Raw genomic sequence first — 17,781 nt, forward strand, 5'->3', positions numbered from 1 at the left:
CCCCCCGAGGACGTCAGTGCGGCGACTCCGCCCCCCGAGGACGTCAGTGCGGCGACTCCGCCCCCCGAGGACGTCAGTGCGGCGGACACGCCCCCCGATGACGTCAGTGCGGCGACTCCGCCCCCCGAGGACGTCAGTGCGGCGTACACGCTCCCCGATGACGTCAGTGCGGCGGACACGCCCCCCGATGACGTCAGTGCGACGACTCCGCCCCCCGATGACGTCAGTGCGGCGGACACGCCCCCCGATGACGTCAGTGCGGCGACTCCGCCCCCCGATGACGTCAGTGCGGCGGACACGCCCCCCGATGACGTCAGTGCGGCGACTCCGCCCCCCGATGACGTCAGTGCGGCGACTCCGCCCCCCGGTGACGTCAGTGCGGCGACTCCGCCCCCTGGTGACGTCAGTGCGACGACTCCGCCCCCTGGTGACGTCAGTGCGACGACTCCGCCCCCTGGTGACGTCAGTGCGGCGACTCCGCCCCCTGGTGACGTCGGCCCTGTGGTTCCGCCCCCCGAGGACGTCGGCCCTGTGGTTCCGCCCCCCGAGGACGTCGGCCCTGTGGTTCCGCCCCCCGAGGACGTCAGCCCGATGGTGGTTCCGCCCCCCGAGGACGTCAGCCCGATGGTGGTTCCGCCCCCCGAGGACGTCAGCCCGATGGTGGTTCCGCCCCCCGAGGACGTCTCACCCACGCCGGTTCCTGTCTCCGCGACCCAGGAGGGGTCGTCCTTGCCGGCCCCTGTTCCCGCTGCCCGCCTGCCGGCCCCTGTTCCCGCTGCCCGCCTGCCGGCCCCTGTTCCCGCTGCCCGCCTGCCGGCCCCTGTTCCCGCTGCCCGCCTGCGGGCCCCGCCTGTTCCCGCTGCCCGCCTGCGGGCCCCGCCTGTTCCCGCTGCCCGCCAGCGGACCCCGCCTGTTCCTGCTGCCCGCCAGCGGACCCCGCCTGTTCCCGCTGCCCGCCAGCGGACCCAGCCTGTTGCCCTTGGGACTGTGCTGCCCCCTGTTGGGCATGGACTTGGTGTTCCCCCTGCTCCGCCATGTGCCTCCTATGTTCCATTGCCCGTGTTCCCCTTGCTCCCTGGTCCCATCCCTGGTTTTGTTTTGGTCCCTGTCCCCGTGGTTGTGTCTGTTCGTGTCCATGTTCCTGTTCCTGTGTCTGTTTCCTGTGGTGTCATCCCTGTCCCTGTCCCCATGTCTGTTCCCCAAGTTGTCACCCACCTTGTGCCAGTGCCTTTCTCCGTTGTTCATGGTGTCTTTGCCTCTGTGTTTGCCTCCGCCTTGTCCCCTGGCCCCACTCCCGTGTCTGTCCCCGGTCCTGTACTGTCCAGCCCTGCTCCTTGCCCTGTCCGGTCTCCATGTGCCCCGTGTACCGCCATGCCCCAGCCCAGCTCCTGGCCCGTCTCTGGTCCCCCTGTCCCTGCCGTGCCCCGGTCTCCGTGCCCTGCTTTCCCCTGGTCTGTTCCTCCGGTCCGTCCCGTGTCTGCTGTCCCTGTCCCTCGCCGTGTTCCGTGGTTCCCTGTCTTGTCCTAGTCTGGTTCCCTGTCCTGTCTGCCCTTGCGTGCCCCGGAGTGGCACGCTTTGAGGGGGGGTTCTGTCACGTGCGGCTACGCCCCCTCTCCTAGCTGTCACTCTGGGTTCCCTCGTGTCTGTGTTCTTGCCCGTTTGTCCCGCCCTGCTCGTTAGTTTTATGAATCCCTCGTTTGTTACCACGCCCCTGTGTCATTGTCATCACCTGTCCCTAGTTTAGTTCTGTGTATAAAAGGCCCCTGAGTCTCCCTTGTCCCTTGTCGAGTATTTTGATTCTTCGTTTCATTGTGTCTGTGTCGATCACTATACCTGACCGTTTTTTGTTCCTGCCTTTTTGATCCTGTGTCTGTACTCGTGTCTCCTGTCTTGGCAATGCCTGTTTTTGCATGTTATTCGGACTGCCCTCCCGTTATCGACCCGGACTGGTTATCTGACGACGAGTATGGAATGTCCTGCAATAAATCTCGCTCCTCTCAGCGGTTGTGTCCGTCTCCTCGTTCCGTGGCGCAAGCCACGTTACAGTTAAATACCAGCATCTTGTAATTCCAGGATGAAACATGAGAGAACGTGAAGACGTTACGATTGGGCGTTTTGAAAATAAACAACCATTAAATAATGTGATAAAAAAGCGAATAATTTCGAATAAATGTATAAATATTTAACTTATCCCAACAAACATGCGACGTCAGAAAGACGGTCAGTCCAGACCCATTTTTGCATGTCTGGTGGACGTTCAAAACTGGTTCAAAATCTGACAGTGTGACTAGGACCTTAACCTTTTAACTTAACATGAACGTCTATGACGAGTTTTCTATCTGAACGTCTGACTAGGACCTTTATTGGATGTCAGGACGTGCAAAAACTGCAACTGAACGACAGTAATAGACGTTTAAAAAAGACGTCGCTAAAACTTTCATTCTGGCTTTTCAGTGAATGTCTTTTGAACGTCTGACAAAGTGTCTTTGCTCGTGCTGGGAAATATTGAAATGGACCTTGAAAGTGACATACAAGTGTTTGAATTCCACAAGGTGTATGAACCCTGCAAACATGACTTTGTTCATCGCGCTGAAGCGCGGCGCACGCGAGGTCGTGCACCTCTCGAATTTTGTAACTTCGCGCACGCCGCGCCTCAGCGCAATGAACAAAGTCATGTTTGCAGGGTTCAATTCAAGCGCTTGTACCAATATTTCCCAGCACGTTAAACTTAATTAAGTTAAATATTTATACATATACTCGAAATGATTCGAAATATTGCGCTTTTAATCACATTATTTAATGGTTGTTTATTTTCAAAACGCCCAATCTTAACGTCTTCACGTTCTCTCGTGTTTCGTCCTGGAATTACAAGAGTTAACGTAATAACAACGTAACGTGCATTTTTCTTAACGTCTTCACGTTCTCTCATGTTTCATCCTGGAATTACAAGAGGCTCGTATTTGTTAATGTAATACAAGAAAAATGTCCAGTCAGACAGATATTTGTTGTGAAACGAAGTAGTTACAATTTCAACATTTTCAAGTACTTTAGCCTAAATTGCAGCACTTTTCAAACCTGAAACACAAAGCAGCATTAAAATTCGTCAGGTAAGTGTTCATTCCCCTGTTTTGAGGGGTGTTTCTTTTATACTACCACATATAGTTTCGGACAACACTGCAAAGCGGAAAGTATAAAGCCTCCACCGCTCGCGGAGGTTTGCGCGAGGTGCGCGTGGAGTCGAGCGCTATGGTCACTCAACCAGGCTTTAGCGCCCTTCGTTGAAATGTTCCAAAAGCACCGCTTGCAAACGGGCTTGTTCATATCCTTCGGTTTTCCATCTGTATCTGCTTCGAATCCAACAGCACTGCGTTTGCGTTAGCTGCCATATTAACATTACAAACTGTCCTGTGCATTACGGCAGCTTGGGTGGGTCAAACGAAAGCGCATTTTATGTAAAAAGAATCGATACTTAAGGGAAACGAGTATTGTACCGTTTCAGAATGTTCAGTATCGATACGTATCGATATATCGATTTTTTTGACAACACTAGTTGTTAGTATCGCTGATTTTTTGGCCAATAGAAGTCTGTAGGTCCTTGAAGAACAATACAGTGTACACATACACAAAAGGAAAATATGGCATAAGACTAAAATTAAATTACTTTAAAATTGATGTGGAAAACACACACGCACACACACACACACACACACACTTAATTTGCATTACCAAAAAAAGACCAAATTCAAATATCCTTCAGAATTGTTCATCCTATATTACTGTGGAACACAGATTTTATTTATTTTTACTTTACATAAACATATATACATACATATAAATACAAAGTATATAATTGTATAGGTAGTCAAAATTGCAATTCAATACAAAAGTAGTTTTGACTATATTTTTTACAGTACTCTGCAGTTACTCCCTGGAGTATACCATTATATTAATTATGTTTAGATTAGACTCTGTGAGGATAGAACAATATAATATTGGTTTATGTAAAATACATTTATATTCAACAGTTAATTGTATAAAGATAAATAGAAAAGCTTTTAAAAATATGATTCTAGCCCTTATAGGATCAAGTGAATATAAGGATATCCTTCATGAAGTCTATGAAACCCAAAACTATCACTGTCACTGCCATATCTTTATGGTACTTGTGGCACCCTGCATTGCATGTTGCAGTGATACAGATAAACTGCATGCACGTAGCTCTCTGTCATAATGTATAACCAGTTAGGCCATGCTGGTGCATTACATAAAATCCATCATGAGTGCAATGTGCATTTGGCATCTGCTTCTTAACTTAAAGCAAGCAGACTGATGTTGATGTCATTTGTTCTGCTGGCTGGAGATCATTTTCTCAGACTCCGGTGTAGTTTGCCCAACTGGGGAAGGAGTCTAAGCTGAACATAGCTCTTCCCCAGCTGTTGATTGCCAAGGTGATGCACAGAATTCCGATGATATTCATGACAATGCCTGCTTTGGCCTGATGGTGAAGAGGTAAACATAGATTTCATTTCTAAACTCTAGACTCTTTACTAAGCAGATTTCCTTGAAGGCTTATCATGTATTTATGGTGATGAACTATGGTTGTATGGAAAAACCCCTGATAAATTAAGTACACTCACCATGTCTGACACTTTCACATAGCCGTATGAGAAAACGATGGCATTTGGAGGGGTCGCCACAGGAAGCATGAAGGCAAAGGAAGCACTTAGGGTACATGGAACCATCACATACAGCGGGTTGACACCTATGGACTGAGACTAACAAATAATACCAATCACCTCAATTTACTTTGTGAAAGAAATGATAGTAACATAATTTAATGTGCACTCAAAGCATTGGCAGGTTTTAATAGAGAGTACTATTAATTGTATGTGCACTCCAAATCTAATTATTAGCACTTTACATTAATACTGAGCAAGTAGTGCCAAAATACAGTGTTGAAATGTGCAAATCAATTAATGGAATTGGATTTCATCTTGCAAAGCTACTAAAATAAAATTTAAAAATTTCATTTGCCCTTCAACTGAAAAATAACCATGTCATGTGTAATTGTCATTAAACATCCCCATTTTAATTTACATTTATGGGATTTGGCAGGTGTACTTGTCCAGAGCATCTAACCCAGAGGTCACCAACAGGCAGACCGCGGTCCAGATCCGGACCCGAACGCAGTCCTGTCCGGACCCAATCTCATTCCTGATTAACTGGATACGGACCCAAATGCCATCCCATCCGGACCCAGAATAAATTGTTAAAAAAATTTCTTAATATTGACGGGAGAATTAATTTTAAACCGGAGCATTTATTTCAGCGCTGTTGAAAAAAACACTCCGTCACGAGTGTTACGTTCGCCGCCAGCCCCCCCCCCCCCAACAACATAGGTTTGACCCCCCCCCACAACAACTTACGTTCGCCCCCCCCCCCCCCCCCCCCCCCAACAACTTCTCAACCCCCGCTCAACAACTTCTTACGTTCGCCACCCTCCCTCCCGTCCTCCGGACCGCTGGTCAGAGCTATCTGCCAAATTTGGCCCGCGGAACAATATAGTTGATTACCCCTGATCTAACCTATAAAGATGGCGAGAGCATTTTGAGAGGGTTGGAAGGTTGGGAGCCGTATGCATGGAAGAGAGTTCTTTCATAAGTCACCAGCTTAGATCTGAAGCTCTTTGTGGATATATCAGTGTTGTAAAAAATCTCTATATATGTATCTACATATAGATGCAATATCTATATATGCAAAAAAAATGATACGTTGTATGCTTTTCCAGCTTCAAATTAGAACAAATTCATGATAGCACTTAATTTTTCTAGTGTACTACTGTCCAGTTATTTCAGATGTTACTGTTCTGTGTAGTATGAATGACATTCTGTGACATATCCTGCATATACATGATTACAACATGGAAATGTGATGTGTTTCCATTTTTGTTGATGTTGCTAGTCACAAAACACTCTGTTGTGAAATGATTACATTGGTAATAATCATGGACATAATTTTGATTTCAAAAGTGGGGGGAACATGGATTCGTCGCTATTTAAATATTTGGTTTTAACCGTAAAAACTGGGGGGGACCAAAACCGGTTTTTGAAAAAGTGAGGGGGACATGTCCCCCCCCGTCCCCCCCCAAAATTACGTCCGTGGTAATAATCAACGCTTTGACCACACCACATTACTGTTAGCAAAGAATCTGGCATGCATGCTTCCAACCACCAGAGGTCCTCATTCCCAGAATGCTGGTGATGCTGGTTGTTCATCATGCTCACCAGTCTCATTAACTACTACTACTACTACTACTACTACTACTACTACTACAGTAACTAAATACTATATAATACCCCCAGGAATTCCTAGAACTTTCCAGCAAAGGTATTGCTGACATTTCACTGTTTGCATCCATATACATTTGTTGTTACTGAATATCAGGATTGGGGCCTGCCGTCATTTTAATTTCTGACTCTGCCATATCATTTTCAGTAAAGAGTCCCTTGCACATGGATCCTAACTCTGAGCCTGCTTTGTCACTATTACACTGTACATGCCATAGATAAACATGTATTGCTTTAATTGCTCAAGCTCAAATATCTGCTAGGGTGGATGAGTGAAAGTAAAACATTCTGTACCATCGATGCGAGTACAGGCAGAAACAGGGTTGCTGTGGCCACATTGCTGGTGCACTCCGTAAAGGTGGCGACCATCAGGCACACGATGATGGCAATGGCCCATGGAGGAATGCTTTGGAGAGGAGACAACTGCTGTCCAAGCCATGCTGACAAACCTGAATCCTGAAGTGTTAAGACATAGACAAAGAGTAGTTCTAATGTTATGGAGATGCTGGATCTATTGAGTTCCATAAAAATGCAGTGATACAGTGATGCAGGTCTTTAGGATACCCCTCCCTTCAAATACACATACTGAAGGTTCTAGGTGTGTTTTACCTCACTGCCCTTAGCCAGAGCAAAGCCTCCCCCAAGCAGCAATAAAATGCTCCACGGCATCTTCATCTGAGCCACCTGCCACGTCAACAATGTTGATCTGGGTTCTGACTGCAAAACTGGAAAAGAATGCAAATGCGCTCAAAAAACACTAGCTTAGGATATACTGAACTGCTACATATCTTGTGTCTGTAAAACACACTGAATCACACTGAACTTCATGGAGCTGACTCAAACAGATATGCAGGTCATCTCCAACACACCTGCAGTGGATCTCTGTGAGCCCCAGGAGCACAGGCATGGGGGTTTGGCTGGAAGAACAAAGAGCAGAACTGCTACAAAAACTGCCACAGTAGCATCTGTCACATACCTGCCCAGATAAGAATCAAAGATTAGGGTTAAGAGTGAGGACAGATGTCAAATGGGACAGACAATCAAAACAATCAAAGACAATTTTTATTCAATGTGTTGTGAGCAATATTGTATATTATTTTGGCCTCATCTTACTGTAAATAATAAATGTTTGCATATTGATTTTAGTTATCTCATAAAGGCAAAATAACTTTTTTATTGTTGTGGTATGGGACAATCTTTTAATTTATTGCATGTCACCACGTGATGATGGCACGTGTGACCACGTGAGCGGATTTGTTAATCCCTGCACCGCTATGTACACAGCCACTGTTTGCTGATGGTTTCCTCTTGTAAACTCCATTCACAAATCCTAAGACATTTGACCTAGATAAAAGTTCTATGCCACACTAGCAGATATGTAGAGGTTACCAAGCTAAAGATCAATTTAACTGTGATTCTATTTTTCCCTCATTCATTTCACTGTTTAGAGACATGTTTCGGGGGACCCTGTTCTGTTTTCTTGTTCAGGTTTTTTCCAAGTTGCCAAGGTTCATAATTTGGGGTGTTTTTTATTGTACAGATCTTGTTACATGACATCTAAGGACATTTGATATTTTGGTATATTGCTTCACTGTTGACGGTAACCATTGTGGGTAAACATCCTATAAAACATTCACCTATGAACCATGCATGATGACTTATTCTGGTCAATGAAACATAAGATAAGATAAGAATGGGTTAGGGTACAAATTAGCCATTACAAAAGTCGTAATGTTACATAGGATTTCCTGTTGTCACACCATTTATGAATCTTGGTCCAAGGAAATTATTTGTGCATTTTGGCTCTATTGTTGTGCTGATAGTAAATCAAATGTGTGTTGTGAGGAATTTTGAATGCACATCCATACTCTTTCTGAGCATTGAAGAAGCCTGTTGCCCAGCCATCCATAAAGCCTGGCTCACGTGTGAACCACAGCACCACCAGCAATATGAAGAGCGTTAACACACTGATCTCCCCATAGGACATAGGACCAAGGTGCCGATGCTCCTCCCGAATCACGTTATAGGCAGCTATCTCTTTCTCCGTCTTCACTGCGCCACAGCCCCATGTTTTTCTGAAGCTGGAGAGAAATAGAATGAGAGGAAAAGAGGGATAGAGACAGAGGCAGTCATACGAGAAATTCGAGAGTTGTATAGCAGAAATTCACTGACATCAGAACATCAATCTGTATCAGTATCACTGCAAGACACTACCTCAAAGTACCACCAAGTTGTAATGATTTTAAAGCTGTGACATGAAATTTTATTGAGGGGAGGAAACTGCATTCTTAGTATATGGGTGTAAGAAAGCCTAGATATATGGTGCAGAAATGGCTTAAAGCCTGGGCAAGGCAACGCAGGTTCATTTGTATAGCACTTTTCACTCACAGCAGCAATTCAAAGTGCTCATTCTCACCCAATATACAGAACTGTAGATGTAACCCAAGGAAAAAGCAACAAAAAAGCACACAAATCGATTAATAAGCAACTGCCAGTATATGAATGTGGCGTTATCACGTACTTGAACCCCAGGAATATCGTCTGCAACCAGATCCAGGCTGCTATGAGCATGATGATCATGTTGGGGAAAGCGAACCCAAACCAAGAAGCAAAATTGATGACATCCGCATTCTCTGGGAAGAGCCTGTGGAAAAAATTCAAACAATCAGACAAATATCAAGTCTAGCCATGACACAGTTAGACCTGCACACATTTGGGTCTTCCAGTGCTGTGTTTGTAAATGGTACAGAGAGGCACGGGGGAACCTACTGACTCATTTGGCCTGTGAGGACGAGGTTAGGACCTGTACCAGTCAGGGTGGCCGTGCCGCCGATGCTGGCAGCATAGCACACGCACAGCGTCATACCCTTACACATCCTCAACCTCTCCTCAGCTTCCTGCTGCTGGTCTGCAGACTCCAACTCCATGGAGAAGCTGAATCCGTTCACTACCACTGCACATGGACACGGCATTTATTACCGAGCACACATTACCGAACGCTCATATGCGAACACGGTCCAATCTTAGAATGAATAGACTGATTGGTGAATGAGGAGCTTCCTCCTGCAGTCATAACTGGATTGAAGATTGTTGTGGATTATCGCGGATTACGAAGGCCAGGCTTGCTCCCCTCACCTGGGCCGTTGGCCTCCTTGTCAGACTGTTTGTCCTCACAATCCAGAGAGGTGATGGTTTGGATGTCCTCCTCCCGCACAGTGTTGTTGAGCTGCACCAATACTGCCTGCACAATCGGCACCATCATGGCCGTGGTGGCGGTGTTACTGATCCACATGGAGAGGAAGGCCGTCACGCCCATGAAACCTAGCATCAACCTAGACAATTCATACAGACAATAAACCTCATGTTTATCTTTTAAGTTATCTATAACGTTGTCTGGCAACTGATTGTAATCACACTGACAGCAGTAAATTTATGAGTTCAAAAGGATGAAAGGGAAAGTGTGGGTTAAGCATGTTGTTTTTCAGAATGGATGGGCTGATGTGTTGCTGAAAGCACTCTGGTTTGGTGTAGGTGTGCGGGCCTTATCGTAGGAGCTGGGCGCTCACAGAGCTGGTCGCACACCAACGATGAGCAGAACCCGCAGGGCGATGCGCTTGTGCAGATTCCAGTGTTCCACAGCCACAGCTACCATAAGCCCACCCAGAAACAACATGTTTGTGTCCTTCAAGTACTGCATACACACCTTTCACACACACACACACACACACACACACACACACACAGATAATGTTATAACTGATATTATAACAGATCCACATATGATAAATGATAGACATAATGTACATTTACTGATAAGTATGCCAAAACTTATGTAAGGTTTCATATAATTTATAAAATTCTATTGCAAAGGTGCTCCGCCTGTACTAAACTGCAAATTGCTGATATGCATTGACAAAGCAGAACTTACATCTTTGGATGCCATAACATTAAACAGAGGGAAGAGCACAGCAGGCAGGAGAGCAGTGACTGCCAGTGGTAGCACCTCGGTACACCAGTACACTGCCATGAGCCCGATGACATATGCGCAGTTAGCCTCCTGCAAATGACCCCGAGACCGCAGAGATGAGCAAACAGATACACAAAAATCTACAGCTCTCTCCTCAGTGATGGTATTGGCAAGAATGAACTTGGTCATTCATATTTCATTTGCGTTATCCCTCCCCAGCCTTGTTTCAGGTACAGGTTCAGGGCTGATTGGCAAATCATGGTGCTGGTTTTAAACCGGGTTTGTTAATGATGACACAACAGCCTGATAATTTTGCTTCTGATGTTGCTATGAACTAAAACAAACACTTTGAGAACTTTGATACTTCCACAGCATCACACTCAGTACTGCTTTTAGATCATGAACAAAAACAAAAACATCCATCCTTTCATAAAAAACGAAACAGAGTATGTTACTTTTTTATTACCTCCATTATCATGTTAGTGATTAAACAAAATAAACAATAAAAAAGAAAAAAAGCTAATGTGGTAAATATGATAATGGATAAGGAGGTATAAAGATTCCACCTGTTTTACTAAACCAAAACTTGCTAAATTAAGGAAGCTAAATCTGAAAAGGATTCAGTCCCACTTTTGTATAGTTTGTGCGTGTGTGTGTGTGTGTGTGTGTGTGTGTGTGTGTGTGTGTGTGTGTGTGTGTGTGTGTGTGTGTGTGTGTGTGTGTGTGTGTGTGTGTGTGAGAGAGAGAGAGTACTGGGAGAAACAGGGAGAGCTCACAAATCCCAGTGAAAACGGACGGGCAAGTTACCAGGGCGGGAGTTCCCACGACTTCATGTGGAACCGCGTTCCATTATGATAACAAAGAGTAAAGACAACATGTGGCCTATGGGGTGTATTATGCGGGGCACTACTGAAGCCCCTTAAAGAAACAGAGGAATATTCCACCCGCTGACACGCAAGGCCTCAACTTGTAAAGCTAAAAAGAAATTGGATAGGAGTGCCAAACCCTATCCAACTGCAGGTTGTTTTGAACCATCTCTCTTTTCACATCCATATAACCAAATAAATAATCACATTTTATATCAAAATCTAAATTCGAATGAAACCTAAATGACGTATAATCGATTATAATTGTTTATCTTATTTATTTCAAATGTATGATAACCAAGAAACTGTGTTTCACTGATGCTATAATTGTCGACAAGTTTTGTTGTGGCCATAGTGAAGTTAAGACTAGTATCTATCCGCATTAAGTAGAGGAGCATGCTATGTGCGATCAACAGATTACGCTCCTTCTGTAACTGTACAACTATGTGGGAATAATTGAGTAAATTGAGTTGCGTACCTTTGTTCCAATAACCAGAGGTAAGGGCAGTAGAAAGAACGGAGTGAAGAAGAGAATGAGTCCATTTTTCAATTCCCAAATCGACTTCATAAAAGATACAACCATTTTTTTCTTTGATGGTATGACTCACGCTACTAGAAAAAACGCGCGTATTCGGCGCTGAAACCTCTGAAATGGTGCGCGAATGAGGAGCAACGCTATCCAATGGGGTTTCTCGCACCTTGCGCAGTCACCGTTTTCACAGACCCTCTCACCTTCAGTCCTTCTTAATCACTCATTCACGCCCCTATGCGCACAGCACACACACACACGCACGCAGAATCACCTCGCGCACAAACAGAGTGACCAGTCACTCTTCAGAAAGTATTTGTTAACCTCTGTACTCAATAATGTCTTTTAGTTGCATTGCCCAAGAGTTTCAAGGGCACATCAACCATGTCTCGTAGGAAAATGGCAAGACACTGTCCGCCATGGCCTATTATTTTATACGCCTACGAACAGTAACATTATCTAAACTGTATAGCTCGAATTTAATAAGTAAAAACTAAAGCACTTAAGAAAACTGGATCTAGATTTACACTGCAAGTGAACGGCTGTGCTTCGCTATATTGTAACACAGCCTACCTGCCGAACATGCGTTTCCAAATACTTGAAATACATTTTCAAAACTCTAAACACAGCAACACATTTACCTCATACAAATAGTTAATAGCCAAATAGTTAATATCCTGTTCAAAAGTGCATTTTCTGCATTTCACAATGCAAACAGTTTTCTCTTTACACCAACTTTGTTAAAACACAGCAAACATGGTTCAGTATCCAATCATTCTTTCAAACACTAGCACAGATTCTCTATTCGAGATGAACATAGTCAATCACTGCACAACCACTGTCAAAAAATGAACATTTTATGGCAATACAGAAACAATAAAACATGTAATATTCTACTCTCTCCCAGCAAACAACAGACATTTTACAGTAACATCTTTTGTTTTCTTAGTCAGTTCATTTTTACTGTAATCTGCTTAATTTGGACTTTTTTTCAAATGTGTGCATTTTTGGCAACATATTGTCTACACAATGAGTGATATTTGCTGTTAGGTGCTATATGGAATGTAGATAAGACAAAAAAGGAGTTAGTAACAGTTTTGCAGTAAAGGGTATATTTTACTGTATTATTATTACTGTAAATTGTGGCCTAACCCAAAAATAATTACCATAATTGTAAACATAATTAGCCATAGTCCCATATGTGTAAAAATACACATATACAAAAAAGGCCACACAAGGGGGAAAAAACAGGATACAAATTGAACAGTCTTGTTACGTGTAATGTAACAATGTCTTCAGCAGTTGGCCACATATTTTCATCCACATCACATCTGATGTTGGCCCTTGCCATGCACCTGGGGTAGAAAAGCTTGGTAAGCCTTTTTCACCCCTGGCAGTCTTCTGCTGAAATGTCTCTGGATCTCCCCTCCATCCGTATACTCGGCCCCTACCAAGTATTACGGCGAGGGGGATGAAGAGGAAGTAGGCTCCCCTCCATCCGTATACTCGGTTCCCACCAAGTATTGCGGCAAGGGTGAGGAAGAGGAGGAAAGCTCCCTTCTATCCGTATACTTGGCCCCTACTGAGTATTACGGCGAGGGTGAAGAAGAAGACGTCAGCCCTCCTCCATCCCTGTGCTCGGCTCCCACCGAGTGTTATGGGGATGATGTGAGTCCTCCCCCGTCCGAGTACTCGGACCTCACGGAGTGTGAGGACGAGGAAGGCAGCCAGCCGCCGTCTGAGTACTCAGACGGTGAGCGGTGCGAGTAGGAGGAGGACGTGAGCCCGCCTCCCTCGGAGCTATCCGGTGAGACCGTGAGAGGGAGTAGAGGCCAGAGGAAGGGCATTTCTCCATATTCCTCAGAGGAGAGCGTTATGGACTACTACCGGTGTGAGACCCCAGTGGAGCCCATGAAGTGGAGCTCAGGCGGAGAGAAGGAGATGGAGATTGAGGACAACGCTCCCACCACCAGGCCAGGAGGGCGATCACCGGGAGGAGGGAGATTCCCCGGTGGGGTCCGCGGAGGAGGGAAAACGAGCATCGGCAGTGTGATGTTGATGCTACCCCTCTTGCTGAGGCTTTCGGATTTACGCGTGTCTGAGAGTTTGGCTTAAGAGTGTGGGTTGGTGAACCTCAGGAAGGACTCCAACGTAGATATTCCAAAAAGGTGGTTTTATTGTGCGACGTGAAAAAGGTAAACAAAACACTGTACAACACAAAATTAAACGAAGGTATCAATATGTATACTATTCACATTTGTTGGTTTTAACTACAATCAAACCACAGAATGAAGTCAGCCGCAAGGCTATAACTTCTTTGACCAAGTCCGCTAGTCATACCCCGCCCGAGAGAGAGAGCCTTGAATCTAATTTCACATGACTCTTATACCCTAGGCCCCTCCCAGGCCAAACCATTGTATCGTCTTAGGGGTGTACATCCCCAGCAACACTTTAATACATTCACCTCTTACAGGACCTGCAACACACAAAGCATGAACCCCCCTTCCCTTCTCAAACCAGTGGATCCTCCTGGCCCAGAGAAAAGGGACCCCTGCTCCAGCCGGCACTCTTCCAATACCCGTCGACCCCACCAGATCTCCGGTCAGTATATTTGTTTGTACATTTTAAATTGCACATTAATGTCTCTCTATAGTCCCTTGGGACCACCTTAAAAGTTGGTGATGGGGTACACTGGTCACCACATCACAGGCAGACCTACCCTGCGGCGCGCCCCCCAAGGGCTTCCAAAGTGACTGGTAGCATGCTCACTGAGAGGGCTGCAGGAGCGTCCACCAGCCGCACCGCACCCAGCGGAGGGTTTGCGGCGAGAGTGGGAGGAAGACCGCCCATCACAGCGCCTGCAGCTCCCGGAGCGTTCTCCCCGCTGGCAGGCCTCCTCCAGGCGTGAAGCCTGGCTCCATTTTTGTGTGTGTCTGTGCCTGTGTTTGTGTCTGTCCCTGTGTGTATCCTGAATCCCCCTTTCCCTTTTGTGCCTCTGTCCATTAATGTACCTGTTTGTGTGTTCATTGTGTCTGTCTAACGTGTTTTCCCCTGTCTTCCCAGGGAGGGTGTTCTAGGTTGTTAATGGTGGATTCTCCACCAAGGGCGGTCATCTCCCAGATGCAGGACTGAAGGGTCCGGATCCACCCATCGGTGTGGGTTTGGGGCGTTCAGTTCTGTTGGCACCCCGGGACGGGTAGTGCCCTTGGTGGGGGGCTCTGTCATGGTACAGCCCCTAACCTCCCCCTTTGGGCATGTGTTTATGTCGTCTACGTCTAGACGTCTGCGTCTGTGGATCTTCGTGGGTGTGGATGTGTCTGAATGTGTTCATTGGTCTCATCTGTGGCTCGTCTCGTGATCACTCGGGGCTTATGTGGTTTTGTCTATTTAATGTGCATTTGCGCAGTGTCCCGTGCTCGTCTTTTGTTTGAGTCAGTCCACATTAAATGTGTAAGTGTTATACGTGTGCTGTCTGCGCTATTTTGTATCACAATAAAAGTGACGTTTGTGCGTACCGTGGGACTCGTGCCTCGTTCGTCGCCCTGCGCCCATTGTCACAACACCAGAGGTACATTCTGTAGGTCAGTCCAAATTGTCTTTCCAAATTACTTTTCCATGTTTTTCCTGATCAGTTTTTGTTGTCATTTGTTTTTTCTCACTGTACATTTGTGGGAGATACAATAGTAAGAAATTGTGAAGTACATAATGGAAACGCCATTCACTTTTGTATCACCCACCTATTTAACTTTTTTAAACATTAAAAGAAATCGGATTGTTTGTTAACTTCTTTAAACCAAATGAATTTATTTGTTTCTGTGTTTATAAAAGCTAGCTCTAAATAAGCTACACGTATGTTGGTATACTTGGTAGCGTATTGTACAGTCAATATCAGACCATCATGACATTGGAGAATACTCAACTCAATATCATGTTTGGTTGATTAACACAAATAGAGGTCTGTAATTGGATAAACATTTAAGCTTTAAAATGTATAGTGTCATGGACATTTTCTGAAAATGGATGAGGACTCAAACGTGGTTAAATTATTAATTTATTAAAAGATATAAATATATAAAAAGGACAGACACAAGACAGACACAGACATGAGTCTCATTCAAGCATGACAACTCTGAAAGCAAGGGGGCAGTCCCCCTGCTTATATACAATCCTAAATACAATTCAGCAGTTCTAGCAAGCAGGTTATCTTAAGCACAGCATGTTCCAAAACACAGGCACCCAGCAGGCTACTTTGTCTCACATATGTGTATCTCCTAATATGGACTTCCCTAGAGTTAGCGGAAGCAACTGATGTATCAGTTGAACACAGAGAAAGCTAAATGACCCAAGTATAGTAGCCTAGTGACTACCAGTTAACAGAGTGTTCTTACCCTCAGCACTCTCCCTGACCTGGGTCACAGTATAGCACACATGCATAATATGAACTAAACATGGTTACACTGAATCACACTACTTCATTATTGTAGTCCTTCTGCTTAGTCAGAATAACATGTACTAAATCATAAAGTTCATAATGATCTCTTGTAATCTAAATGACATGACCTAATCAAGAATGACATAATTTCTGTCACAATAGCTAAACAGTATATACAGTATGTAATATAAAACTAAATGTACACACAAACATTTTAGTAGTGTTCTTAGAGAAACAAATTGACTCAACCTCAAACTCCAACTCAAACTTTCAAAATCTAAAGTAACACCATACTGGATTCAGGAGGCATGAGAGAGAGAGAGAGAGAGAGATGGGAAGGCAAATAGAAGGTCTTGTGAAGTGTAAGAAGAGGAGTGACAGGGGGATAAACAGAGAGGATCCAGTGTTGCTCTTACTGAAACTCAACACAGTGCTAGTGGGGATGCAGAGAGACTGGCTTGCTGAGACACTCACAATGGGGCTCTGTGAGGGAACGCATATGAGGTTTCCTTAAGTCATCAGGAATTTGTGGGAATTCTAGGAGAACCCAGGTTTGGTCACATGTATCCTAAAAAAAAGAGAGAACGTGAAAGATTGTGTATTGATTCATGGTTCAGTAACAACCAACATTCATTGTGGTAATGTTTTATTTTTTGTATCTTTTTGTACATGTATCAAATGTTTTATTCCAACAGATTCTAAGAGGTTACACCTTTAAATGTTCTACAATGTTATGCCGGCAAGCAGATATTCTGTGTAGTCAAATTGTACTGTCAGCTGTCAAAACACATAACTTGGTGCTTGCCTCAAAGCATACTCAATGATGCTGCATGAGTTTGTAAAAGGAGGAGGATATATAATGTAAGAACAGGCAACAAATAACACTGAACAAGTTAACACAATTTTAAAGAAGAATACTATCTATCCAGATACAAATATAGAACCATCTATAGTCACATACAATTCTAACTTTCAGAACAAGTAATGAGGTGATAAAGGGCGAGATGTGTGTGTCTTCTATATAGTTGTGGTCATGTCCCTTGAGGACTGGGAATGGCATACTGTAACAATCAGGGGGATAGCCAAAATATTAGGAGTGTCAAAATCCACTGTTTGGTACATTGTTAATAACCAGGAGTATGCTGATAAACTTAGCAATAGCATTATATATGAGCAGCCATATGTAAAAATGTGATTCCTGTACAGTTGGCCAAATAGGTTACATGCCTCCAATTTATACCCAAATTCTCTATGTTAACCCGAGCCATTGATTAACATTCAGTGTGCTGGAGTAGTATTTATTAAATAAATCTACAAATACAAATGCTTGAAACATTGACCTGTATATTGGTGAAAAGTTGAGAAGATTACTTCCAAATAAATAATAATCAAATTTTATGAATCCTAAATTTAAATTTTTTTTTTACACTTTTTGTGTTGGAGTGCTCATTATGTCTCAGGAAGTGAATATTTTGGCAGCAATAGCTAAATGTACACTTCCAAACCACGCATCATGTAAGAATGAGTGCGTTTTCAGAGAATACAAGAAACAGTAGCATAGACAGGCCAGGATATACACAAAGGCTTGAAAGACAAGGGCTACGTATCTGAAATACAAAAATCAAACTTAACTGAAGTAC

General features: G+C 44.4%; 1 protein-coding gene across 1 annotated transcript; it reads right to left on the reverse strand.

The window, feature by feature from the left end:
* Nucleotides 1-3,758: 3,758 nt before the first annotated feature.
* slc13a5a (solute carrier family 13 member 5a) lies at nt 3,759-11,941 on the reverse strand. Its single transcript, XM_076980459.1, has 12 exons — nt 11,659-11,941; nt 10,276-10,404; nt 9,914-10,050; nt 9,483-9,679; nt 9,117-9,300; nt 8,869-8,991; nt 8,216-8,428; nt 7,217-7,323; nt 6,957-7,072; nt 6,642-6,803; nt 4,638-4,775; nt 3,759-4,495 (listed from the first exon to the last, which is right to left on the reverse strand). The coding sequence occupies exons 1-12, from the start codon at nt 11,761-11,763 to the stop codon at nt 4,370-4,372; spliced, it is 1,737 nt and encodes a 578-aa protein (XP_076836574.1). The 5' UTR covers nt 11,764-11,941; the 3' UTR covers nt 3,759-4,369.
* Nucleotides 11,942-17,781: the final 5,840 nt, after the last annotated feature.

This window comes from Brachyhypopomus gauderio, chromosome 18 (assembly GCF_052324685.1).
Source record: "Brachyhypopomus gauderio isolate BG-103 chromosome 18, BGAUD_0.2, whole genome shotgun sequence".
In the NCBI taxonomy this organism is placed as follows: Eukaryota; Metazoa; Chordata; class Actinopteri; order Gymnotiformes; family Hypopomidae; genus Brachyhypopomus; species Brachyhypopomus gauderio.